The sequence below is a fragment of the Rattus rattus genome, chromosome 2 (assembly GCF_011064425.1).
Source record: "Rattus rattus isolate New Zealand chromosome 2, Rrattus_CSIRO_v1, whole genome shotgun sequence".
Lineage (NCBI taxonomy): Eukaryota > Metazoa > Chordata > Mammalia > Rodentia > Muridae > Rattus > Rattus rattus.
In genome coordinates, this window is record NC_046155.1 from 185,526,451 (window position 1) to 185,553,438 (window position 26,988).

Genomic DNA, 26,988 nt, shown 5'->3' on the forward strand with positions numbered 1-26,988 from the left:
CATAAACTCTTGACATATTCTTAGATGTGAACATTACCCAAGGTTTTCACAAGTTTATGACCATCATATTTCTCTAGTTGGATGCTCAAATTTCATAAAGAACATGACTTCATAGAGAGACCTTCTCCCACTATGAATTTTCAGATGTTTTCTAAGACATGAGATATGTGTAAAGACTTCTCATAAATTCCATCTGTAAAGTTTCTCTCCTGTCTGGATTCTTTGGTGCATTCTTAGAGATGTGTCAATAGTTAAGGATTTGTATATTCACTAAACGTGTAACATTTCTCTCTTGTTTTCTCTGATGAGGATTCACTGCATTTATAAAGTTTCTTGAATGAAGTCTCTGATGTATTCTAAGATAGCTTTTCTGGTTAAACAATTTATCAAATTCTATACATTTATTTATTTCTTGTATGAAATTTCTAATAAGTTCTAATACAGTTTTTCCTCCTGTCAAGGGATTTGCTACATTCCCTGCATTTAAGGTTTCTCTCCTATATGAATTCTCTGATGAGTTTCACAAGTCAGCGTTTCTGGGTAAAGGATTTTTCACATTTATTACCTTTGTAAGGTTTTTCTCCTTTATGAATTCTCTGATGAATTCTAAGATAGCCTTTCTGGGTAAAAGATTTGTCACATTCACTACATTTGTAAGGTTTCTCTCCTTTATGAATTCTCTGATGTATTCTAAGATATGAGCCACTGGTAAAGGACCTCTCGCAATTACCACATTTGTAAGGTTTTTCTCCTGTATGACTTCTCTGGTGAATTCTCAGACTGCATTTCTGGGTAAAACATTTATCACATTCACCACATTTGTAAGGTTTGTCTCCTGTATGAATTCTTTGATGCATTCTAAGATATGAGCCACTAGTGAAGCATTTGTTACATTCACTACATTTGTAAGGTTTCTCTCCTGAATGAATTCTTTGATGTATTCTAACATATGAGCTGCTAGTAAAGGATTTGTCACATTCACTGCATTTGTAAACTTTCTTTCTTGAGTGAAGTCTCTGATGAATTCTAAGAGAGCCATTGTGGGTAAAGGAATTTTCAAATTCCCTACAATCATAAGGCATCTCTCCTGCATGAATTCTCTCATGAGTTCTAAGATGGTTTCTCCGGTTAAAGGATTTGCCACAAACACTACATTTGTAAGTCTTGTCTCCTGTATGAATTTTCTGATGAATTCTCAGGCTGCTTTTCTGGGTAAAGTATTCATCACATTCACTACATTTGTAAATTCTTTCTCCTGTATGAAATCTCTGATGAGTTCTAAGATGGTCTTTCCGGTTAAAGGATTTGTCACATTCACTGCATTTATAAGGTTCTTCTCCTGTATGAATGATCTGATGAATTACAAGACCATCTTTCTTGGTAAAAGATTTATCACATTTACTACATTTGTAAGGTTTCTCTCCTGTATGAATTCTCTGATGAATTCTAACACTGCCTTTCTGGGTAAAGCATTTGTCGCATTCACTACATTTATATGGTTTCTCTCCTGTATGAACTCTCTGATGAATTCGGAGATGGTCCTTCCGGTTAAAGGATTTTTCACATTCACTACATTTGTAGGGTTTCTTTCCTGAATGAATTCTCTGATGACTTCTAAGATATGAGCTACCAGCAAAGGCTTTGTCACATTCATTACATTTGTAAGGTTTCTCTCCTGAATGAGTTCTCTGGTGAATTCTAAGAAGGCATTTTTGGGTAAAGCATTTGTTACAATCACTGCATTTGAAAGTATTCTCTCCTGTGTGAATTTTCTGATGCATTCTAAGATTGCTTTTCTGGGTAAAGGATTTGTCACATTCAGTACATTTGTAAGGTTTCTCTCCTGTATGAATTCTATGATGTATTTTAAGTCCTGAGGATGTGGAAAGGGTTTTGCCACATTCTTTACATCTGAAACATTTTTCTCTTATACCAGCCCTGTAATGGTATTCACGGTAGGAAAATGTACAGATTGACCTAGCATCTTGGTTACATTCAGAAAGCATCTCTCCTTCATGAATTTTCTGATGTTTTCTAAATTCTGAGCAGTAGATAAAGGATTTGCCACAAAAACTACATTTGTAAGTATTCTCTTCAGTGTGGATTCTGTTATGCCTTTCAAAGTCTGATACATGATAAAAGCACTTACCACATTCTGTACATTTGTAGGGATATCCTCCATAATGGATTTTGTAATGCAGTTTGAGGTGTGACAAATGCAGAAAGGATTTACTACACTTTGTACATTTATAGTGCTTCTCTCTACTATGAGCTCTCTGATGCCTACTCAGGCTTGAGTGCACCTTGAAGAATTTTCCAGACTTCCTGCACTTGTGTGATTTCATTCCACTATTGATTCCTTTTTGCACAATTTTATAGTTAGAGAGAAAAACTTTATCATACTGTGCTTTGTTGTGTTCTCTCATTCCTATGTGCACTGTTTGATTTTGACTAGTGATGGAACACAAGTTTAAGCTGTTCACACAATCTTTATATTTGCATGGTTCTCTGGCATTCTCAGTTTCATGTCTGTTTGATGATTCAATGGAGGTATCTCTGTCGTTAGTTTGACAAGGTGTACTTTTCGAGGACTCATCAATCATTCTGCCACATTCATTCAATTTATTAGACTTCTCTTCAATATTCACATGCTCGGAGGCACTGTACTTTGTTTCTCGATCCAAGACTTCATGATGTTTGATACATACACGATTATTCTCTGAAAAAAAAGTGCAATTAAGGATGACAGTGATTAATGCATGAGTAAGAGATTCAATAATGGATGTTTCTTATACATTTTCTAAGAAAGATGTATTAGCAACTCTCAAGATAAAGCTCTCAACAGAGTTCTTTTGGTTTTCAAAATCATTAACTGGATGCTCAGAAGAAGCTCATATCTGATCTATAGCAAATGAATGGAAATGATAATTCTTATTTAAACATGGTACCTTATAGAAGATATGACAAATAAATGATCATGTAGTAAAAAACATTGAGAAAGGAGCTTTTCGTTGGATCATATAAGCACGGTTTCACTACTTGTTTATGTTTTAAGAGAGAGTATAGCTTTGGTCGCTTAAGAATATACTATATAACTCACATGATCATGGTATTCACCCTATATCCTTGCTTCTGGATTTAAAGTATTGGGATAAAGAATATTCTATACCAGTACTAAACATACAAACATATGGAAAAGGTAAATACATTAGCAAAAACTAAATTATCCTAACCAACAGTTCTTTCTCTATTTAAAATCTGCATTTGACAAAACCATCAATAGGAATCTTAGAGGGCAGCAGCCATCAGGGACCAGCAGCACTGAGTCCTGTCCTGTCCCTTCCCTGCCCTCCATTGCCTCAGCCACAGCTCTGCTCGCATCTCTGGAGGCCTCATGTCACCTGGTACAACCAGGTGAGATCCCCACGTCCCGAGTCTTCGCCTACTGTGATCCCCAGTAAGCCCAGCAGTAGTGAGAACCTCCCCACCTCCACTATGTTTGATGCTCCAGTCCACACCTCTATCTACAACCCCAGAGGCCTGCAACCATCATGGACAACAAGATCTGTCTGCATCCCTGAAGGTCTGCTACCATCTGTGACACCAGTGTCTCCAACCCAAGATGGCCTGCTGTCATGTGGGATTACCAGTTTTGTCTGCATTCCTAAAGGTGTGTTGCCACCTGGGACTAAGAACTCTATCTGCAGTTCCAGATTCTGCTGCAATCAGGGCCTACCAGGCCTGCCATCACCAAGGACAATAAGATGGTGAAAAGCTAGTGTAAGAACATATTCAACAAGAGTTGGGGTTATATGGTACCACCAGAACCCACCTACAACACTAGAGCTATCTCTGGATATTCTAACATACCTGAAGTGCAAGAAAATGACCTGAAATCCGATCTTATAAAGAAAACAGAGGATTCAGAAGAGGAAATGAATAAATCCTTCCAAGAAATTCAGAAAAATCCAATTTGTTTCTGGGAAGAAATGAATAAATACAAAGAAATACAGGAAAATACAATAAAATGATAAAAGTAATGAATAAAACTGTTTAAGAGCTGACAATGACAAAAGAAGCAATAGAGGAAACACCATATGAAGAATCCAGGAGACAGAAAACCTAAGAAAGAGAATAGGAATAGGAACTAATTACACAAGCATATAAAAAATGGAAGAGAGAATCTCAGGTACAGAAGATATAATAGAAGAAATTGATTCGTCGGTCAAAGAGAACAATAAATATAAAAGTATTATGACACAAAACATCCAAGATACTATGAAAGGACCAAACCTATAAAGTAAGGAATAGAAGAAAAAGAAAATTTAAAATATGTCTTTCTAATAATCCAGCTGTATAGAGGGTACTAAAAGGAAAACTCCCACATACAGAGGGTAACTACACTCAAGATGTACAGACACTACTACCATCTACATCAAAATAACAGAAATTAACATTCACTGGTCATTAGTATCTCTCCACATCAATGGTAATCACTTCCCCAATAAAAAGACAAGGCTAACACAATGGATATGAAAACTGGAGCCATCATTCTGCTGCAAACAAGAAACACACTTCAGCAACAGGACTGGAAAAGGTTTTTCAAGCCCCACAAAACAAGCCAGAGTTGCCATTCTAATATTTAATAAAATATAACTTCATAAAAGTAATGAAAAGAGATGGAGAACTACACTTCATACTGATCAAAGGGAAAAGCTACTAAGATGACATCTCAATTTAGAACATCTATGACCCAAATGCAAGGGCACCCATATTCATGAAAGAGACATTACTAAAGCTTAAATTGCATATCAGATCCCACAGATCAATATTGGGAGATTTCAACACCTCAGTCTCACCAATGGAAAGGTCACTGAAACAGAAACTAAACAGAAAAGTAATGAATAAAACATGTTACAAATGAAATTGATTTAACATAGGTATAAAACATTTCACCTAAACACAAGAGAATATAATTTCTCAGCACCTCATAGAACCTTGTCCAAAATTGAGCATATATTCAGCCATAACACAAGCATAAGCAGATACAAGAAAATTGAAATAACCCCTTGCATCTTATTGGAATATCATGGATTAAAACTGCATTTCTCCAATAGAAAGCCTACCAACTCAAGAAAACCAAACAATTCTTTACTCAATGATCATTAATTCAAAAAAGAAATGAAAGACTTTCTAGATTTCAATGAAAATAAAAGCACAGCATACCCAGAGTTATGGGATACAATGAATGCAGTGTTAACACGACAATTCATTAGCTCCTTCATTAAAAAATTGGAGAGATCTCATACTCGCAACTTAATAGCACATCTAAAAGCTCTAGAACAAAAAGAACCAAACATATCCAAGAAGAGTAGAAGGTAGTAAACAATCAAACTCAGGACTGAAACCAATAAAGTAGAAATAAAGGAAACAATAGAAAGTATTAGTGAAATCAAGAACTGGTTCTTTGAGACTATCAAGACAAACCCTTAGCTAAACTAACTAATGGCAGACAGAATATTCAAATTAACACAATCAGAAATGAAAAAGGGAACCTAACAACAAACACTGAGGAAATTAAAAGAATCATTAGGTCTTACTTCAAAAGCCTGTAAAATTAGAAAAATTGGAAATTGGAGAATTTGGAAAAATCTAAAGGGAATGGACTATTTTCTGGATAGATTTAATTTTCTAAAGTTAAACCAAGATCAAGAAAACAACTTAAACAGTCATATAACCCATAAGAAAATAAAAGCAGTCATTAACAGTCTCCCCCTGAAAAAAGACTAGGGCCTGATGGTTATAGCTCAGAATACTACCAGACTTTTTATAATTTTTTAATTGGTTATTTTATTTATGTATATTTCAAATGTTACCCCCTTCTCGTTCCCCCGATCCCTGCAAACACCTATCCCACTATGTCAACCTTCTTCTATGAGGGTGCTCCCAAGCCAATCCCTCCTGTCTCACCACCCTATCATTCCTCTATGCTGGAGCATCATCCCATCCCATTGATACCAGATAAAACAATCCTCTATTTCATATACAGCTGGAGCCATAGGTCCCCCCCCATGTGTTCTCCCTGGTTAGTGCTTGAGTCCTTGGGAGCTCTGAGGGGTCCGTTGTTCTTCCCATGGGGTTGCAGACCCCTTCAGCTCCTTCAGTCCTTCCTCTCACTCTTCCATTCATGTCCCTGTGCTCAGTGTGATGGTTGGCTACAAGCATCCGCATCTGTATTAGTCGGGCTCTGGCAGAGCTTCAGGAGACAGCTATATCAGGCTCCTGTCAGCAAACACTTGAAGAAGACCTCAGAATATGGAAAGATCTCCCACACTCAAGGATCGACAGGATTAACACAGTAAAAAATGGCTATCTTACCAAAAGCAATCTACGGATTCAATTCAATCCCCAACAAAATTCCAACTCAATTCTTCACAGTGATAGAAAGCGCAATTCTCAAACTCATTTGGAAAAAAAAAAAAAAACCCAGGATAGCAAAAACTTCTCAACAATAAGAGAACTTCTGGAGGAATTACAATCCCTGACCTCAAGCTCTACTACAGAGAAAGATAAACAACCGCATAGTATTTGTACAGGAACAAACAGGTAGATCAATATAATAGAATTGAAGACCCAGAATTAAATCCACAGAGTTATGGTCAGCTAATCTTTGACAAAGAAGTCAAAACCATCCAGTGTAAAAAAGACAGCATATCTTACGTGTCAGTCTACCATACTTTTAAAGAAGTCTCAACACCCCTCAAACTATTCCATAAAAAAATACAGAAGAAACAGTGCCAAACTGATTCTATGAGGCCACAGTTATCTTGATACCTAAAGCACAGATAGACTCAAAAAAGAGAATTTCAGACTTATTTTCCTTATGAATACTGATGCAAAAATGCTCAATAAAATACTTGCAAATCAAATCCAAGAACACATTGAAAACATCATCAATCATGATCAAGTAGGCTTAATCCCAGGGATAGAGACGTGCTTCAATATATGTAAATCCATGAATATAAGAAAAAAAATCACATGATCATAACTACGTGCTGAAAGAGCCTTTGAGAAAATCCAACATCCCCTCATGTTAAAAGGCTTGGAGAGATAAGGGATACAAGGCATATACATAAACACAATAAAGGCAAACTAATAACAAATATCTAATTAAATGGAGAGAAACTTAATGCAATCCTACTAATTCCAGGGAGAAGACAAAGCAGTCCATTCGTTCCCTATCTATTCAATATGTACTTGAAGTTTTAGTTATTGTAGTAAGACAACTAAAGAAGATTGAGGAAATACATATTTGGAAAAGAAGAAGTCAAAGTATTGCTATTTGCAGATGATATGATAGCATACTCAAGCCCCCCCCCCCAAATCTTCCAGAGAACTTCTACAGCTTATAAACACCTTCAGCAAAATGGCTGCACACAAACCTAAATCAAAGAAATTAGTGGCCCTCCTTTATATAAACTATAAGTAGACTGAGAAAGCAATCAGGGAAACCACATACGTTAAAATAGTCACGAATAATATAAAATATATTGGTGTTAACTCTAACCAAGTGACCTGTATGTTAGGAACTTCAAGTCTCTGAAGACATACATTGAGGAAGATATCAGAAGATGTAAGATCTTCAATACCCATGGATTGGTATAAGATTAACACAGTAAAAATGGCTATCTTACCAAGAGCAATCTATAGATTCAATGCAATTCCCATCAAAATTCTAATACAATTCTTTATAGACCTTGGAAAACAATTCTGACCTTCATATAGAAAAACAAAACAACCAGGATAGCTAAAACAATCATGTATAACAAAAGAACACGAGAGGTATCACCATCCCTGGTATCCCCATCAAGCTACACTACAGAGCAATAATAATAACAAACAAGTTCATTGTATTAGTATACAAACAAACAGGCTGATTAACAAAATTGAATTGAAAACTGAGAATTCAACCAATACATCTACAGATGCTTGGTATGTATGTATGTATGTATGTATGTATGTATGTATGTATGTATGTATAACAAGGAGGCCAAAATCATATGATGGGGAAAAGGCAGTTTCAACAGACAGTGCTGATGTCTGTTTGTAGAAAAATGCAAGTACATACAAATTTATCACCCTTCACAAAACTCAAGTACAAGTGGATCAAAGACCTCAACATAAAATTGGATACACTTAATCTAATTAATTGAAAGGAAAGTGGAGAATAGCCTTGAACTCATTTGAACAGGAGGCAACTTCCTGAAGAGCAACTTCCTGAACAGAATACTCACAGATCAGGCACTAAGATCAACAATTATTAAACTGGACCTCATGGAACACACTTTTGTAAGGCGAAATGACACTGTCAATAGGACAAAATGGCAGCATGCAGAATGGGAAATGATCTTCACCAACCCGACATCTGACAGATGACTAATATCCAGGCCGGTCTCTCAGTGGAAGGATAAAAACACTATCAGACCCACAAAACCTTTGACTCAAAATCTGTCCTGCCTACAAGAAGTGTAGGGACAAAGATGGAGCAGAGTCTGAGAGAATGGCCAACCAGTAGCTGACCCAAGGTAAAACCCATCCCATGGGCAAGAAGTAATCCCTAACACTATTAATAACACGATGTCATGCTTGCACACAGGAGGCTACCATAAGTGTTCTCTGAGAGGCTTCGACCTAGCAGCTGATGGAAACTAGGCAAAGAACCACAGCCAAATATTACACAGAACTAAGGGAGTATTGTGGAGATTTGGGGGAAGGATTGAGGGACGTGGAAGTTGACAAGTATATCAACAAAGTCAACTACCATCGAACCTTGGGGGTTCTCAGAGATGAAAAATGAGCATATGCAGGCTGGGCAGTGTGCCCTTTCCCCTACATATATAGCAGATATGAAGCTCCATCTTCATGTTGGGCACCTGGACAACTGGAAGGAGTGTTGACATTGACTTTGTCATCTGCATGAGGATCCTGTTTCCCCTAACTGCTACCCTGTCTGGAGAGGATGTGTCATTCTTAGTGATTTGTTGTTTCAGGGTGGGTTGGTAACCAGGGGGGCACCTCCCCCTTCTCAGAGAATATGGTACTGTATGAGGGGGACGATGGGAGGAGAGGGGAAGTTTGCGATCGGGATGTAAAGTGAATAAAAATCTTAAAATATAAATTAGAAAAACCTTAAATAAATGAAGTTCAATGCAATAGTAAATTTAAAATATTTCCATTATTATGTATACAATAATATTATTTCCATTACTGAACATTCAATATCTTTGAAATTTGAAGTTTTGATTAAAAGCTAGATAAGGGATTACACAGAACATAGCACTGGTCACTCTTCCAGAGAATGTAGAGCTATGTAAAGGAAATACCATGAAAAAATTATGTTGCTAAGTTTAACTTCCCTTATTCTAGGAATCTCTAGATATTTTACAGTTTATATTTTCACAAATTAGGTACATTCAAAGGATGAATGTGGAATTCTACAGGAAGAGTATTCTTACCTACAAAAAGTAGATTGTTGTAATTCTCCAACATCACGTCCATGTACAATGTCCTCTGAGCATGGTCAAGACATTCCCATTCCTGCTGTGAGAAGTCCACAGACACATCCTTGAATGTTAACAGATCCTATAATAAAATTACATATTTACCATGCGGTGCTGGACAATAATGCTTTTATAGGAAAAAAAAATCTAAAGAACAAGAGATATTTTGTGATATAGGTGAGACACAGCAAACATTTAAGAACAAAAGGTTTCTATAAGTCCTGCAGAGATGTGTCAGAAGTTAAGCATTGCTACTCTTCCATGGACAATGCATGCAATCACTTATTAGTGTTTACATTCACAAGGTCTCTCTCCTTCATGAATTTTCTGATGATTCCTCAGACCTGAGTAGCAGATAAAGATTTTGCCAAAATTTGAAAAATTTGTTTTTAGTTTGGATTCTATAATGTCTTTTTTTAAAAAAGATTTATTTATCTTATTAATATGAGTATATTGTCACTCTCTTTAGACATACCAGTAAAGGACATTACACATATTACAGATGGTTGTGAGCCACCATGGAGTTGCTAGGAATTGAACTCAGGACCTCTGGAAGAGCAGTCAGTGCTCTTACCTGTGCAGCCATCTCTCCAGACCTTATAATGTCTTTTAAATTTGTTTAAAATGTTGTTTGGTTCCAAACATCCTCATGGCACTAAGCAACAGATTTTAAATCTAGCTCCATGTGATCCAGTCCTCTCTTCTGAACTCTACAGGGTAGAGGCCATCATAGCATACATGCACACATTCAGACAAATATACTGAAATACAAGAAATTAAATTCTAATTTATTTTTAATAAAAGATACTTTCTAAAATACTCATAGGCTTTACTGTATTTTTCTATCTCACTGAAAACAGGAGGGCATAATAGTCATACAATCAGCAAATGTTTAGGGAATATTACAAACACATTTGAGGTCTAGATGCAGGAATGTACCTTTATGAAATATGTGCTAACATCAAACAGCAGGTACCAATGTCATTAATGGTAAAGTTATGGTGAGCAGAATTATGTTTCCAAATTCTCCCAGGGTCAACTTTGGTCAAATATGGACACTAGAACAATACTGTCTTCAGGCGGGTTTAACCTGACTCTATTCTAAAATACTCTTTTGGCATCTTGAGGCTTAGGTACAATACTGCAACCTTTCTAGAACAAACAGACAGTATATGGAATGCAGAATTTCTGGTGAATTAAAAGTCAGAGATTTTTTTTTAAACAGGAATGTAACATCAGTTTACTTATCAAATACTCTAAACAACACATAGAATTAACTATTTGTGAATTTATTTTATGAGACTACATCACAACCACAAAGTAAGTAGAAAAACCAGCATTAGGCAACATTAAAATCATTCAGTTTTCTAAACATTGACATAAAAATATAGATAATAATTTTATAACTTCTGTATGATCTATTACAACAGAATTATTAGCTATGCATCTGGAAATAAATGGTGTATATGGCAATAGGTGCAGATGATGTTATCTTTGATCAAATCAAGTTTTAAATTGAGAATCTTTTATGAATTTTGAATACATTGTTCTGCTCAGGAGATTGAATTGAAATTAGTATCTTACAATTCAACTTTATTTTTTCTTCAGTATTTGATCTCATTTGTATAGCAGGATTGTAAATTACACAGATAAATATTAACTATAATTCTTCCTTTGCTTTTCTAAAACTCGAACATAGAAGGTTATATAGTGATTCTGTGACAAATGTGCATCAGAATGTAAACCTACAGCCTGGAGAAAAGACTAGGAGGCAAAGGCACTTGATGTTTCTCCGTAGAAACCTGATTCAATTCTCTCTACATATATTGCAAGCCACTACAATTCTTGACTTTAGTTTCAAAGGTTTGGTGCTGAATACAGGGATCTAGGGGTATAATGCATCATGCAGTGTACATGAAAAACTGCAGATCAACACTTATACTTAAATAAAGTATTATTGTAAAGAAAAATAGAAACATCATTACATTGCTAAGAATTTTCCTCTACATAATACGTAGATTCCACAAGGGGAAAAACACGAGTGGATGGAGTATTCTTCCTCTTAAAGAAATTAAGAGAATTAAGAAGAACCTAGGTTTATGCTTGAAAATTGATGGCTTATGCACAGCACCAAGTCAATACTCTCTAGAAATTCCTTACTAATATAGTTCACATGATGTATTATAAAGTTGGAGACAGTAGTGCTTATGCCAAATATGAAAAATGAAACAAAGATAATAGAGAAAATACTCATCTGTGTATTAAATATTTACCATTAAACATTGAGCAGAACCTCTCCTACGTCAAACAGATTTCTAGTGTCAACCCAACCATGATTACTTTGTAACAACAAAAAAAAAATCACAAAGAAAGACATCATAATACTGCAACCTTCTTTACCTCACTGACAAATCAATCTTATGAAAGAGCAAGCAACATATTCTTTCGAAATATCACCTGTGTCACTAGGAAGTTGAAATGTTTACTATTAGAATTAAAGACAGAGTTGCTTATCATTCTACTCTTCCAAAAATTCTTTTTTATATATTGTTTAATGATGTCCATATATTTGCAGATCAGCATTCACAAACCTGTTTCAGGAAACATGACCACTCCTGAAAAGCAATTTATGTGGCACAAGAGACATATCTTCCCCACTAACATGCAAGGATACAAGTGTATCCTATGTAGAAATTGCCTGTAAATATATTCTTTGAGAATCATTTAGAATAGATAATTTTCAGAATCCCAGGTATCAAGTCCATGGAAATTTATGTCCTCACAGTATAAAATCCAGTTTAAATATAATGGGAAACTGCTGCAGTATATAAGTGAAAGTTCTAAAGTCATTATTGACTATCAGGAAAAAAACATAGAAAATACACTTTAGATAATATTACCAGATGTAGAGAATGAAACTTTTGAATGGGTTTCATAATAAAAACAACTTTTAGAGAAAGAAGGACAGGACACTGACCTGGGGATCATTTACCAAAGCAGGATTCATTCTTCTTATTGCTCTTCTCCAAGTTTCTGTCTCAGGAACAAACACAGGAATTCTTTCTTCTTAAAACTTCATATAAAAATGTCAAAAATACAAAGCTAAAATTAATGCAACTCTGCCATGAATAATGGCAAGCACAGACATAGGAACCAAAATGATAATAGAAAGCTTAACTATAATGTGAGGCTTTTTTCTGACCTCAGCTGCCACCAGGCTAATACAGAACATCTGGTGCAAAACACAATTACTTAGGATTATTACTGGGAACTTATCTTCCAGGAACTAGAGTCATAGCCAAATGCCTACTGGGCACCTAGGATACATTAACCAACAAACCAGGGAAGAGTATCTGATTTTTCCTTCACATTACATTTCATTCTACCTTGCAGATAGAGTACATTGATTTTACATGTGTGCACTGTTGTCTTGGAATAGAAATAGATCTTTTATCTGCCAAATACCATAATTTTTTTCAAAAAATAATTGTCATAAGATCTAGTTACAGCAATTTTAATCATCAACTACAAAGGGTTTGCAGTCATACCAAGATAAAATGTATCTTTCTAATTTATTCATCCAATCAATGTGGATCTGTTTTCTTTGTCACATGCACATCTTTGGTTGAGAATATTGATCATGTAAAATCCACATCAATGTATTGATAGAATATTACCATTCAGGCCACACATGTCTTTAAATGGACAAGTGTTCATGTGCTGTTTAAGCCAGTGTGATTCTCCGTCTTTCAAATGTTGTTGACTTTTTAACACAGTTATAGGTACTCTTAAATGTATGTATCTGCATGAGAGCAGAGAGTGGAGTATTAGTTCCTGAGACCATAAGAATATTCATTTCATGATGGCTTTAGCAAGGGTCAATTTACCTCCACAGAATCTCAACACACAGGTTGAAAACAACAGGTGAAGTAGCTAATTATCAGCAAGAGAAATAGGATCTGTCTTCTCTGAATGGTGTTCCATGAGAAGGTCAGTGGAAGTCACAAGAACAACACATAACTTGACGGCAGTGAAGACATGAAAATGAAATTGCAGCAAACTTAAAACCTCCCAGGGACTACAGCACATCCAGCCAACTTTCATCAGAGTGTATGTATGACCTTCAGGATCTTTGAAACTCAACTGCAAACCACAGCACTGGAGTGTGACAATGATTATGTCGTTCAATGTGTTTGGTTTCAATGCATTTGATATATGAACAGTATAGAAGAGTTTGCTGGATGTGACTTAGGAGAAAATTAAGATGCAGCAAATAATTGAATTTCTTTTACTACGCAGATGCCTAATCCAGTTTGCTGATCATGAACTATTTAAGAGTGCCAACATGTCCTTTCTACATCATGCCTGACAGATCAGTGAGGAGGTTTGAGATCTGGAGGCCTGTGGTTATATCTTAGAATGAGAAAACTGTGGCATTTAATACAATTCACTTTCCTCTCATGGCAGACTTCTTTGTTGATGGGATGCTGGATAACAGCACTTCTCTGTACTCTTCCACACTTACCGGGGATCCTCATAAAAGTCACTGGTATGTATCTAATTATATATATATCAGCATGATGAAACTTCTTTTGCCACGTTACATTGGGCACAAGACGTTCTCTACCTCTGGACTCCATAAATACAAACAACTTTATCACACAGAGGGATCACCTAACTGTTCCAGTGTTGACATGGGGTGTCAGCATATATAGGATCCATATCACACTGGAAGTGACATGTCTATGTTCTTTCCTGTACTGTTATCTTGAATCCTTAAGGAAAACATCCAGATTAGTTCTAGGGTCTTGTTTTAAAAGTAAGGGTTATTTCTTTAAATTTTATTGGGAGGTGTATTTTTGCCTGCATGTATGTCTGTACACTTGATGCACTCAAAGACTACAGCCTAAGAGGAGCAACAGATACATTGGAACATGAGCTCTGGAAGGATGCAAATTCCCTGGGCAGTGACAGAAAACTGAACCTGGAAACTGCAACAGCAACAAATGTCCTTAACTGTTGAGCCACATCTTCTGCCCTTTAATTGTGTTTTAATTTGCTACTTTGCAGATATAAATAGGTGATCGGTGAGACAGAATTCATAGAGCACCAAGGACAGTTTCTTGGAGTGCCTGGATGAGTGCCAGCTCAGGAAAGACAATCACACAGAAATGGGGTGACAAAGACACATTGGCAGCAAGAGGTTTTTTCTGGCTGTGAAAGATTTCCCAATATTTGTGTGCCTGAGGACTTACAAAGCTGAACACAACTCAATCTGAAATAGGATATAGAAAGATATTAGTCACACCATGGAGAAATTAACACAATTCGAGACTTAAATATAATTCAATGATTCAACAGAGCAGAACTGGTTCTGTGCAAAGATTAAAATCCTGACAAAGCCTTGTGCACTTAGTGGAAACTAAAAGAGTGAGCTTATATGAATTAGAACTACAGACAAAGAGAAGACACTACAATGTAAGACAATGATGGGGCACTGGGCAGATCCTATCTAGATTCAGATTCTTTGGGCTACAGTCCCCATCTGCCAGGCAAGGCAAACCAATGGTGTCATAGTGGCAAGACTATTTTGTGGGTAACAGAAGGCATTCTGGTACAATCTGAGGCCAGTTACAATGGGGGGAAAATACATTGGTTACACTGGAAACCTGGCCAAAACCAACAATAAGAAACGTCACAGGTCCTAGAAAGGAATCCTCTACTGACATTGGCTTCATGTACAAATGGTCTGCATACCCCTGTAGCTGGGTGCTGCTTTCAGTCTGGGTTAAAGTAACATGGTTTTCAATAGGTAACAGTGATTTTAGAGACTGAAAATTATCAATTTCTGAGAACAACTGACTATTCACTGTAAACTCTATAAAGGGAAATCCATTATTACCACATGTAATATTATTCTCAGTGGTAAACTGCCATTTTACCAAAAGCGATCTACAGATTCAATGCAATCCCCATCAAAATACCAATCCAATTCTTCAAAGAGTTAGACAGAACAATTTGCAAATTCATCTGGAATAACAAAAAACCAGGATAGCTAAAACTATCCTCAACAATAAAAGGACTTCAGGGGGAATCACTATCCCTGAACTCAAGCAGTATTACAGAGCAATAGTGATAAAAACTGCATGGTATTGGTACAGAGACAGACAGATAGACCAATGGAACAAAATTGAAGACACAGAAATGAACCCACACACCTATGGGCACTTGATTTTTGACAAAGGAGCCAAAACCATCCAATGGAAAAAAGATAGCATTTTCAGCAAATGGTGCTGGTTCAACTGGAGGTCAGCATGTAGAAGAATGCAGATCGATCCATGCTTATCACCCTGTACAAAGCTTAAGTCCAAGTGGATCAAGGACCTCCACATCAAACCAGATACACTCAAACTAATAGAAGAAAAACTAGGGAAGCATCTGGAACACATGGGCACTGGAAAAAATTTCCTGAACAAAACACCAATGGCTTATGCTCTAAGATCAAGAATCGACAAATGGGATCTCATAAAACTGCAAAGCTTCTGTAAGGCAAAGGACACTGTGGTTAGGACAAAACGACACCAACAGATTGGGAAAAGATCTTTACCAATCCTACAACAGATAGAGGCCTTATATCCAAAATATACAAAGAACTCAAGAAGTTAGACCGCAGGGAGACAAATAACCCTATTAAAAAATGGGGTTCAGAGCTAAACAAAGAATTCACAGCTGAGGAATGTTGAATGGCTGAGAAACACCTAAAGAAATGTTCAACATCTTTAGTCATCAGGGAAATGCAAATCAAAACAACCCTGAGATTTCACCTCACACCAGTGAGAATGGCTAAGATCAAAACCTCAGGTGACAGCAGATGCTGGCGAGAATGCGGAGAAAGAGGAACACTCCTCCATTGTTGGTGGGATTGCAGACTGGTACAACCATTCTGGAAATCAGTCTGGAGGTTCCTCAGAAAATTGGACATTGAACTGCCTGAGGATTCAGCTATACCTCTCTTGGGTATATACCCAAAAGATGCCCCAACATATAAAAAAAGACACGTGCTCCACTATGTTCATCGCAGCCTTATTTATAATAGCCAGAAGCTGGAAAGAACCCAGATGCCCTTCAACAGAGGAATGGATACAGAAAATGTGGTACATATACACAATGGAATATTACTCAGCTATCAAAAACAATGACTTTATGAAATTTGTAGGCAAATGGTCGGAACTGGAAAATATCATCCTGAGTGAGGTAACCCAATCACAGAAAAACACACATGGTATGCACTCATTGATAAGTGGCTATTAGCCCAAATGCTTGAATTACCCTAGATGCCTAGAACAAATGAAACTCAAGACGGATGATCAAAATGTGAATGCTTCACTCCTTCTTTAAAAGGGGAACAAGAATACCATTGGCAGGGAAGAGAGAGGCAAAGATTAAAACAGAGACTGAAGGAACACCCATTCAGAGCCTGCCCCACATGTGGCCCATACATATACAGCCACCCAATTAGACAAGATGGATGAAGCAAAGAAGTGCAGACCGACAGGAGCCGGATGTAGATCGATCCTGAGAGACACAGCCAGAATACAGCAAACACAGAGGCGTATGCCAGCAGCAAACCACTGAATTGAGAATAGGACCCCCGTTGAAGGAATCAGAGAAAGAACTGGAAGAGCTTGAAGGGGCTCAAGACCCCATATGTACAACAATGCCAAGCAACCAGAGCTTCCAGGGACTAAGCCACTACCTAAAGACTATACATGGACTGACCCTGGACTCTGACCTCATAGGTAGCAATGAATATCCTAGTAAGAGCACCATTGGAAGGGGAAGCCCTGGGTCCTGCTAAGACTGAACCCCAGTGAACTAGATTGTTGGGGGAGGGCGGCAATGGGGGAGGATGGGAGGGAACACCCATAAAGAAGGGAGGGGGAGGGGATGTTTGCCCTTAAACCGGGAAAGGGAATAACACTCGAAATGTATATAAGAAATACTCAAGTTAATAAAAAAAATTATTCTCAGTGAAAATTTCCAAAATCATTAGTGAAATAAGACTCTGGCAAAACCAATTTCCTCTTTACACTGTCAATTGAGATGCACCTCACCCTTTGCTCAATCCTTCTAACATCTTTTGCTACAGTCTCCTCTGTCTTTACCACTTAGGGCTCTTAGCTGATTCACCAGTGAGCAGATCTGGCTGAGCAGGGGTAAACCTGCATATGGAAAGAAGATTCTTCAGAAAGCACCTGGAACTTTTCCAGAATAAAATGAAAGATGCTAAAACCTCCAAAATGGTAAACATGAAGGAAAGAGGAAATATCATGAAAAATGTCCTTCTCTCTGAAGATTTCACTTTCTTTTATGATATTTGAGGCTCATTTAACCACAGTTCACACACATGTAGAGTTATTTTTCCCAGGAACCCTGAGGAAGAATGAAGAACACTGAACAAAACCTGTTCTGACCCATAGAATCCAGACTGCTGCACTTCTCCAAAAGGAGGTCTCTGAACAAAAGCTCTGAGTGCTGGGTTTAGGCATTCCCAAACCTGCAAGAAGTCCACAGTCACAAACTCAATGTCAATAAACCATGACATAGAAAACAACAACAACAACAACAACACCCCAACAAACCAACCAATCAACCAAATAAACCAAGACCCAAAAAAGCCAAAAGCCTAACATCAGTTTGGAAACAGTGTTTTTCTTCTACCAAGGATACATTTTTTTCCTGATGTAAGTCAGCAATCTTAATTATTCAAAATATGCTTTCTAATTTTGCTCAATTTATAGTGATTTTGTATCTATAAAATTACATGGCTTGATATCATTCTCTTTTAGCATGCATACTAAGCTGGGCTTGTCCTTGTTAGGTCTCAAAAACCTCAGGACAAATGGCTGAGGTGCTTACTGCTATATTAAATTAGACATCTTTGGCTAGGTGCTTGCTCCTGGTTCCTCTCCTGGCCTTCTCCTCTCCCCTCCTTTCTCCATATATCCCTCTACCTATCTTCTCATAGTTCAGTTCAGTCCGAACCCTTGCAGCTGCCTCTTGCTGTATTCTCCCTCATACTGTAAAGCCCAAAATTAACCTGTTAAGTACTATCTCCTCAAGAACGAATAACTTCCTTGAATGCTGGGAGTTTTAGTTCTTGGAAAATTAACAAACCTGCATGGGAAAGTAGGGTGGCCAATAAATTAGTCTTCATAAACTCGTATAGCACATGCAGAAGTTTCTCTCTTAGTCAGGATTTAATATTTAATAACACTTACCCAAATGATAGTATTAGTTTTTCCAAGGCAAATCTAAGGATTAACATAATATACAATAAACCTTCTCTTCAACCATAACTTTGGAGCAGTCATGAATTCAGTTTTCATTCAGACCTAAGGTTTAAGACTGATAACTCAGCATATGAAGACCCATTTCTGAATGCTGTATTCATATCAAAGAGTATACATATGTCATATGGTCAATAAATGGGGAGTAAACTGTGTTGAGTAAATGTTAATATTTACAGCCATAACTATGGTGCTTCGTAAGGTATATTTTCTGATTCACTCAAACCTGTACTGGTTCCTCAAATGACTCATTATCTATAAAGTTCTCTGGGGATACCTATTTCTTTGGTCCAAGGACACTCTCTTGAAAAGGCAAGCAGTATATCAGGGGCATATCCTGCTGATACTGGGATATTTTTATGGGTGGGGAGCAAAAGCTAGAATGTTCCCCAAGTCTGGGCAAAGCGAGCACTTTTTACTTGTGTGGTAATTTAAACAGGTTTGTTCCTTAGAGACTTGTGTGTTTGAATGCTTAAGCCATGGTGAGTAGCCACTCTTAGGAGATGTGGCCTTGCTGGAACTGGTGGGTGCTTGCTTGCTGAAGGAAGTATGTCACTCTGGGGTGGGTTTTGATGCTACCTATGCTCAGGCTCAGCATAGGATGCAAAGAGACCACCCTCCTGGCTACCTTTGAAGCAAGATGTAGAACTCTCAGCACCTCCTCCCGCATGCGGCCATGCATCTACCAGGATGATAATGGACTAGATCCCAGTTAATTGCTTTCATTTATAAGAGAACTTTTGGTTATGATGTCTCTTCATAGCAATCAAACCCTAATTAAGACAGAAGAAAGAAACTGAGGAAGATCTCAGAAGTTGGAAAGATCTCCCATGCTCATGGATAGGCAGGATTAATATAGTAAAAGATGGCCATTTTGCCAAAAGCAATCTACAGATTCAATGCAATCCCCATTAAAATTCCTACTCAATTCTTTATAGAGATAGAAAAAGCAATTTGCAAATTCATTTGGAATAACAAAAAACCAAGGATAGCAAAAGCTATACTCAACAATAAAATAACTTCTGGGGGAATCACTATCCCTGACTTCAAGCAGTACTACAGAGCAATATTGGCACAGAGACAGTCAGATAGATCAGTAGAATAGAATTGAAGACCCAGAAATAAACCCACACACCTATGGTCACTTGATCTTTGACAAAGGAGCTAAAACCATCCAATGAAAGAAAGATAGCATTTTCAGCAAATGGTGCTGGTTCAACTGTAGGTCAGCATGTAGAAGAATGCAAATCGATCCATTCTTATCACCATGTACAAAGCTAAAGTTCAAGCGGATCAAGGACCTCCGCATCAAACCAGATACACTCAAACTAATAGAAGGAAAAGTGGGGCAGAGTCTGGAACACATGGGCACTGGGGAAAATTTCTAGAGCAAAACACCAATGGCTTATGCTCTAAGATCAAGAATTGACAAATGGGACCTCATAAAACTGCAAATCTTCTGTAAGGCAAAGGACACTGTCATTAGGACAAAACGGCAACCAACAGATTGGGCAAAGATCTTTACCAATCCTAGAGCTGATAGAGGGCTAATATCCAATATATACAAAGAACTCAAGAAGTTAGATTCCAGAGAGCCAAACAACCCTATTAAATATGGGTACAGAGCTAAACAAAACATTCTCAGCTGAGGATTATCTAATGGCCAAAAGGCACCTAAAGAAATGTTCAACATCCTTAGTCATCAGGGAAATGCAAATCAAAACAACCCTGAGATTCTACATCACACCAGTCAGAATGGCTAAGATAAAAAAACTCAGGTGATAACAGATCCTGGCGAGAATGGGGAGAAAGAGGAACACACTCCTCCATTGCTGGTGGCATTGCAAACTGGTACAATAACTCTGGAAATCAGTCTGGAGGTTCCTCAGAAAATTGGACATTACACTACCTAAGGACCCACCTATACCTCTCTTGGGCATATACCCAAAAGATGCTCCAACATATAACAAAGACACGTGCTCCACTATGTTCATAGCAGCCTTATTTATAATAGCCAGAAGCTGGAAAGAACCTAGATGCCCTTCAACAGAGGAATGGATTAAAAAATGTGGTACATCTACACAATAGAGTACTACTCAGCTATCAAAAACAATGACTTCATGAAATTCATAGGCAAATGGATGGAACTAGAAAATATCATCCTGAGTGAGGTAACTCAATCACAGAAAAAACACATTTGGGATGCACTCATTGATAAGTGGATATTAGCCCAAAAGCTGAAATCACCCAAGACGCAATCCACAGATCACAGTAAGCTCAAGAAGGATGACCAAAATGCAGATGCTCCCACTCCTTCTTAAAAGGGGGAAAATATCAATAGGAGGGGATATGGAAGCAAAATTTAGAGAAATAACTCGAGGAATGGCCATTTAGAGCCTGCCCCACATGTGGTCCATATATATACAGTCACCAAAACTAGATAAGATTGATGAAGCTAAAAAATGCATGCTGAAAGGGACTGGATATAGATGTCTCCTGAGAGACACATCCAGAGCATGTCCAATACAGATGTCAATGGTAGCAGCAAACCACTGAACTGAGAATAGGAACCCCTTGGGGGAAATTAGAGGAAATACTGAAAGAGGTAAAGGAGATTGCAACCCCATAAAAACAACAATGCCAACCAACCAGAGCTTCTAGGGACTAAACTACTACCGAAAGATTATACATGCCCTGACCCAGGGCTCCAAGTGCATATGTAGCAGAGAATAGCCTTGTTGGGGCACCAGTGGAAGGGGAAGTCCTTGGTCCTGCCAAGTTTGGACCCCCAGTGCAGGGGAATATGGGGGGGGCAATAAGGGGGATGTATAGGGGGAATACCTGTATGGGGGGAGGGGAGGGAATGGGGCCTTAAGGACAGGAAACTGGGAAGGGGAATAACATTTGAAATGTAAGTAAAGAAATACGTCTAATAAAAAAATTAATCTAAAAAATAAATAAGTTTAAATCTCAAAAAACAAAACAAAACAAAACAAAAAAATCCAACCATTCATTCTAGGTCAGGTCCAAAGGCGAGGCCACAGTTATGCACCATGATTAAAGCAAATTCCTATGCAACTGTTGCTTTAAACTTATAATGAGCTTATAAAATGAAATATTTCTTGGATCTTATTATCAACACCTTGCTATACTCCTTTTTTTGTAACATTTTATCTGTGAGGTAATTTTATAAAGAATTTTTGTCTAAGAAGCTATGAAAAGTCTGAGACAAAAATAAGCATGGCTTTTGGGTTCTGTTCCATCCACCAAATGTGTATTATGTCAGTCAGTCACTCAGTCAGTCTGTCTGTATGTATGTACTTAGGTATAGGTATATGCGTATAAGTATGCATATGCACTTGTGAAATTTATGAAGCAGGTGGTAATTACAAGTTAATTTTGTACACAATTGTGTCTATGTGTGTTTGTGTGTGTGCATATTCATGACTTTCTATCCCTTTATTGCTGGCCTCTTAAGAGTTAAAAGATTCAGAGTTTCTTGACAGGGACTCTTGCTCACCCCAAGGAGTTAAGTTTCTTTTTGTAATCTGCTACTGCTATCAGTAAGAGTTAATTGTCAGAAGAGAAACTGAGTTGCCAGAGGATATAAGCCCTGGCCCCAGGAGAGCAAAAGAGAATCAAATTGCCAGAATCTAATAGTTTTTGTCCCCCACCCCCATATTCCTGACCCTCCTGAGGCCACACCTAATCCCTTTCCCCAGTTTACTTGTGAAAGTCAAAGCTGGTTTTTGACATTCTAGCACAGCATGGGCTGTGTAAATGGGAACTTTTCATTTTTCTCTTTAATTTTTTATAACATAATGTGTATACATCACAGATGAAAAATTAATGGAAGGCATTATGTAGTAAATGTTACTAATTATAGCCATATCCATGAAGCTTGCAAAAGGACATGTAGTGATCCAATAGCATCTCCAGTTGATTTTTATGTGATTTATAACTAAAACTTTTTTAGCACTACCTTTCACAGAGTCTAGATATCATTTTATTGAATAAGTTAGTATACAGCACAGAAGATGGAAAGGAAGAGTTAATTTAAATGACATATGCTTTGTTGTACCCAAAATAGAAAAGAAAACACTGTTCGAAACATCAATACATAAATACAATGCAAGATTATGTTTGAGAGAAAATTCTTGCAAGCAGAAGATAAATGATAAAAATAAATTGAGATGTCTCAGATTATAAATCTCAATCTTCCTAAGACTGTAAGATATCCACAGGAAAATGTGTGTCATCAATATGAGCAGCAGAGAATCTGCTCACAATTCTGCTCCATTTCTGCATGTCTACCAGCACCACAGCTCCTGTGATGTGGGCAGTTCTAGAGCCACAGATTTATAGTAATTACCTCTGCACTGATGAGTGGTGACTTTCCCAAGACATGCCACATATCTCCTACAACTGTGGAGAGTGTTCAAGTCCCGAAAGTCACAAGTCTGTTCCCTCCATCCCACAGAATGAGAGAGAATACTGGAGATTCCTCAGGAGAGGTCTTTTTTCAATCCCTCAAAGTCCTTGGGGCTTCCCCAAGTCCAACCTACAATGACTGTGTTTAAAGTTATATTTCAGCTTTTCCTCTGTCCAGGCCAAGCAATTCCTCTAACCCTAACCCAAATTTTTCATTATACATCCTGACTTATCTCTCCCACTCTGTCTCAGGCAGACGTTCACATAGTTGTCAAGATTCTCTGGACCTGCTTGACACAGTCCCAGCTACCCCACAAGCATGCTACCTGCCTAGAACACGCTGGATCTAGTAGGATGCTGTACCCCAGTACCTGGCCTCCAATCCTAGATTCTTACTTAGCCTTTAAGTATAACATCTCACATTGAGATGACAGTCTCCTGACCTAAAACCCCACAGCAAAAGACAACTGACTGGCTGGATGCAAAACAAATGACAAACATTGGTAGAATATCCCCACTCTAAATCAGTAATGTAATCCTAGTGCTCTCTATATAATGCAATTGGAATGAAATTCAAGATGCATAACATAAAACATAATTTGAAGACTAAGGAGGCTAAAGGACATAAAGATGAAGTAAGGACCTGAATTCAGGGAGGACAGGAATAAACTTATTGGAGGGTAACAGAACACCAGTAAATGGCTGAGGAAAGTGAGAAAATGAAAACAATGCAAGATATGAACAGAGGTAGCAATCTAAGGAATCCTCAACCTGAAATGAAACGAGAAATAAAGAACTCTGTAAGCCTGATGGTAACTCAACAGAGAGCCTGTCCACCATGATATAGAACATAGAAGACAAACATCAGAGTTCCAATACAAGCCTAGAGGACTTAACCAAAGAAATCATAGGTGAAACAATTGAACAAAATTCTTGCTGCATACTTGCAGCAATATTAAAAAAGTGTAATCGAAGCCCGACACAGTAGGTAGGTCTTTCATCCTACCTCTCAGGACAGAGAGGCAAGCAGGTCTATGTGGATTGGAAGCAAGCCTGGTCTCCATATGAGCTTATGGTACAGTCAGGCCTACAGAGTGAGAGAGACTCTTTCAGAAATAAACAGAAAACCCAAATAAGATATTAAAGATATGTTTTCTACAGTGACATTAAAAGCCTCTAAACTGTGTCTTCTGGCACAATAATAGCATGGATATTAAAAGATTGATTATGTTGGTTTAAATGAGAATGTCTCCCACTGGCTTAAGTATTTGAAGTTAACTTTCCATCTGGTCACAGTGTTTTAGGAAATTTAGTTATTGCAACATTACTGAATAAAGGATGACACTGGGGCTAGACTCTGAGAAAAAATATCCAGAATCCATTTAGTTTTCTCTTTCCCTCCTTACTTAACTGTGGGTGAGGATGTAGCCTCTCAGCTTTCTACCTCACCAACATGGCTACTTGCTGTTAGGCTGTTAGGCCTCCCTACCACGATGGATTCTTATCCTTTGGAAGCATTCCCCAAAGTAACCTCATTCTTCAACAAGTTGGTTACGTTGCTTTATGAAAGCAGCAGACAAAAGAAAACAAATAAAGAAATAAAAAAAAAACCTTAAAACACTTATCGCAAACCATTTTTTGATTGGATTCAAGGTCCCCTTTCAGAAGGAGAATTCACGTCATGTTTTGAAACTTAATCATGACCGGTTAGCAACATAGGTCATGAGTACCAGGGAGCCTGTGGGGCAGTGGACCTTGCCAGGTAGAGAGGGTCTGAATCCCCAGAAACTCAGGGTACACACCTGAGAAGGCAGGTGGCTCCCTGCTTCCGGCCAGGAAACTATTAAGAAACAACAGGAGAGGTGCTGGAGAGATAGCTTAGTGGGTAAGAGCACTGACTGCTCTTCCAGAGGTCCTGAATTCAATTCCCAGCAACCACATGGTGGCTCACAACCATCTGTAATGGGATCCTAAGTCCTCTTGATCATGTGTCTGAAAACAGGTAAAATGTACTCATATACATGAAATAAATAAATCTTAAAAGAAAAGAGAAATCAATGGGAAGGGCACATACAGTTTAATATTCTGCAGAGATACTAGACAATTCCTATCAAAGTCTATTGTCTTTCTATCAGGAAATGGGAAAACTGATCACAAAAGGAAAAGAATATAAAGGAACAACTGAAGGCTTCAAAGTAAAAAGATTATGATAAACATTATGCAGTACTTTTCCTAATTTCACAGTATGCTTAAACGTAGTAATGATATTTATATAATATTGATATGAACCCCCCAAAATGATACAAATGAAATAAGGATGTCATCATACACAAATACTAATAAACTATATTTTGTTCTAGTAATATTACATAGGAAGTCAGTAATGTGTACAACAGGCTAATCATGAAGTGATTTACAGTAGAATAGTCCAGAACCATTTCTATAGGACCAGAATGTAGAAAAAAAACAATCTCATGTGTCTTTTATTTTTACTGCTTTTAAAATCTTTAGTATGTTTTTATTTTAGCTTATGCGTAGTAGTGCTCTGCATCATGTATATATGTGCTCTCTTTGTGCATGGTTCCTGCTGAGATCCAAAGAAGGTATCGGATCTCCTGGAACTGAAGGCACACGTAGTTTCCAAACATCCTGGGGATGCTAAGAACTGCACACAAGTCTCTTTAAGACAAGCAAGTACTATTCAACACTGGGGCATCTCTGCAATGCTCCTCCCATCCCATTTCCACCATCCCTGGAACTGCTCATTAATCTTACCTCAATTCCTCCAAAAGATACATGGTCCTTTCGCTACAGTTTTTCTCTACCTTACAGAATTCTGTTTTGGTTCACAGAGGAGCAGGTTTGGCTTATCAGTTAGACAACCATACAAGAAAAGCATTCTTCAGAATTAATTAGAATTTCTAACACATTACAGTGTCAGTAGAGAAAGAGGAATCTACAAATGAATCTCCAATGGCTGTACAGTAGAAGAATATTGAAAATGTCTGTAAGCATTTTCAGTTAGCACTGACTTGAGTTCCACCACTTCCAATTACAGATCAAGCAAACTTAGCAAGCTGAAATGGAACTCAATGATGGGGATGACAATATTTTACACTTCTGAATTTCTTAATCTATTATGGAAGGAAGCTTTACACCTCCCAAAAGCACAAACATGAAGAACACAATGCACATTTTTCCCTCTGAGGATTTGATGTTACCTTGTGACAGGTAAGACTCATTCACACAGAGTTCAGAAACTTGCACAGTAGAATTCACGGGACTCCTGAGGAGGAGATATGACACTGTAAAGGATCCTCACACAGAACCAGGCTGCTGGGATCATGCAACATTCAGTCTCTGTACAAAATGCACTAAGCAGGCTCTTTACTTTGCCCCTTTCATTGAGAAAAGTATAGAGCCACAAAAGTGTCATTAAATACTGTGAGTTTATGAGTCAGCAGTTTCACTCCTGTAATCTTTGCATACAGGTGGTAGAGTCAGGCAGATCTCCTGTGTCTTAGGGATCCTATTGCTCTGATGAAACACCATGGCTAAATAGCAAGCTGGAGGGAAGTGTTTATTTGGCTGACTTACTTACACAACACTTTTCATCACTGAAGAAAGTCAGGACAGGAACTCTAACA

The 26,988-nt window shown here is 37.7% G+C and overlaps 1 protein-coding gene across 1 annotated transcript in view; it reads right to left on the minus strand.

The window, feature by feature from the left end:
* Positions 1-316: 316 nt before the first annotated feature.
* The window catches only part of LOC116892786 (zinc finger protein 420-like), a 52,002-nt gene continuing 25,330 nt past the window's right edge, over positions 317-26,988 (minus strand). Inside the window, 4 exon segments of the mRNA XM_032894659.1 lie at positions 317-577; positions 579-2,719; positions 9,516-9,642; positions 12,538-12,593. Of these exon segments, the coding sequence (XP_032750550.1) occupies positions 521-577; positions 579-2,719; positions 9,516-9,642; positions 12,538-12,567 (2,355 nt within the window). The 5' untranslated portion in view covers positions 12,568-12,593 and the 3' untranslated portion in view covers positions 317-520.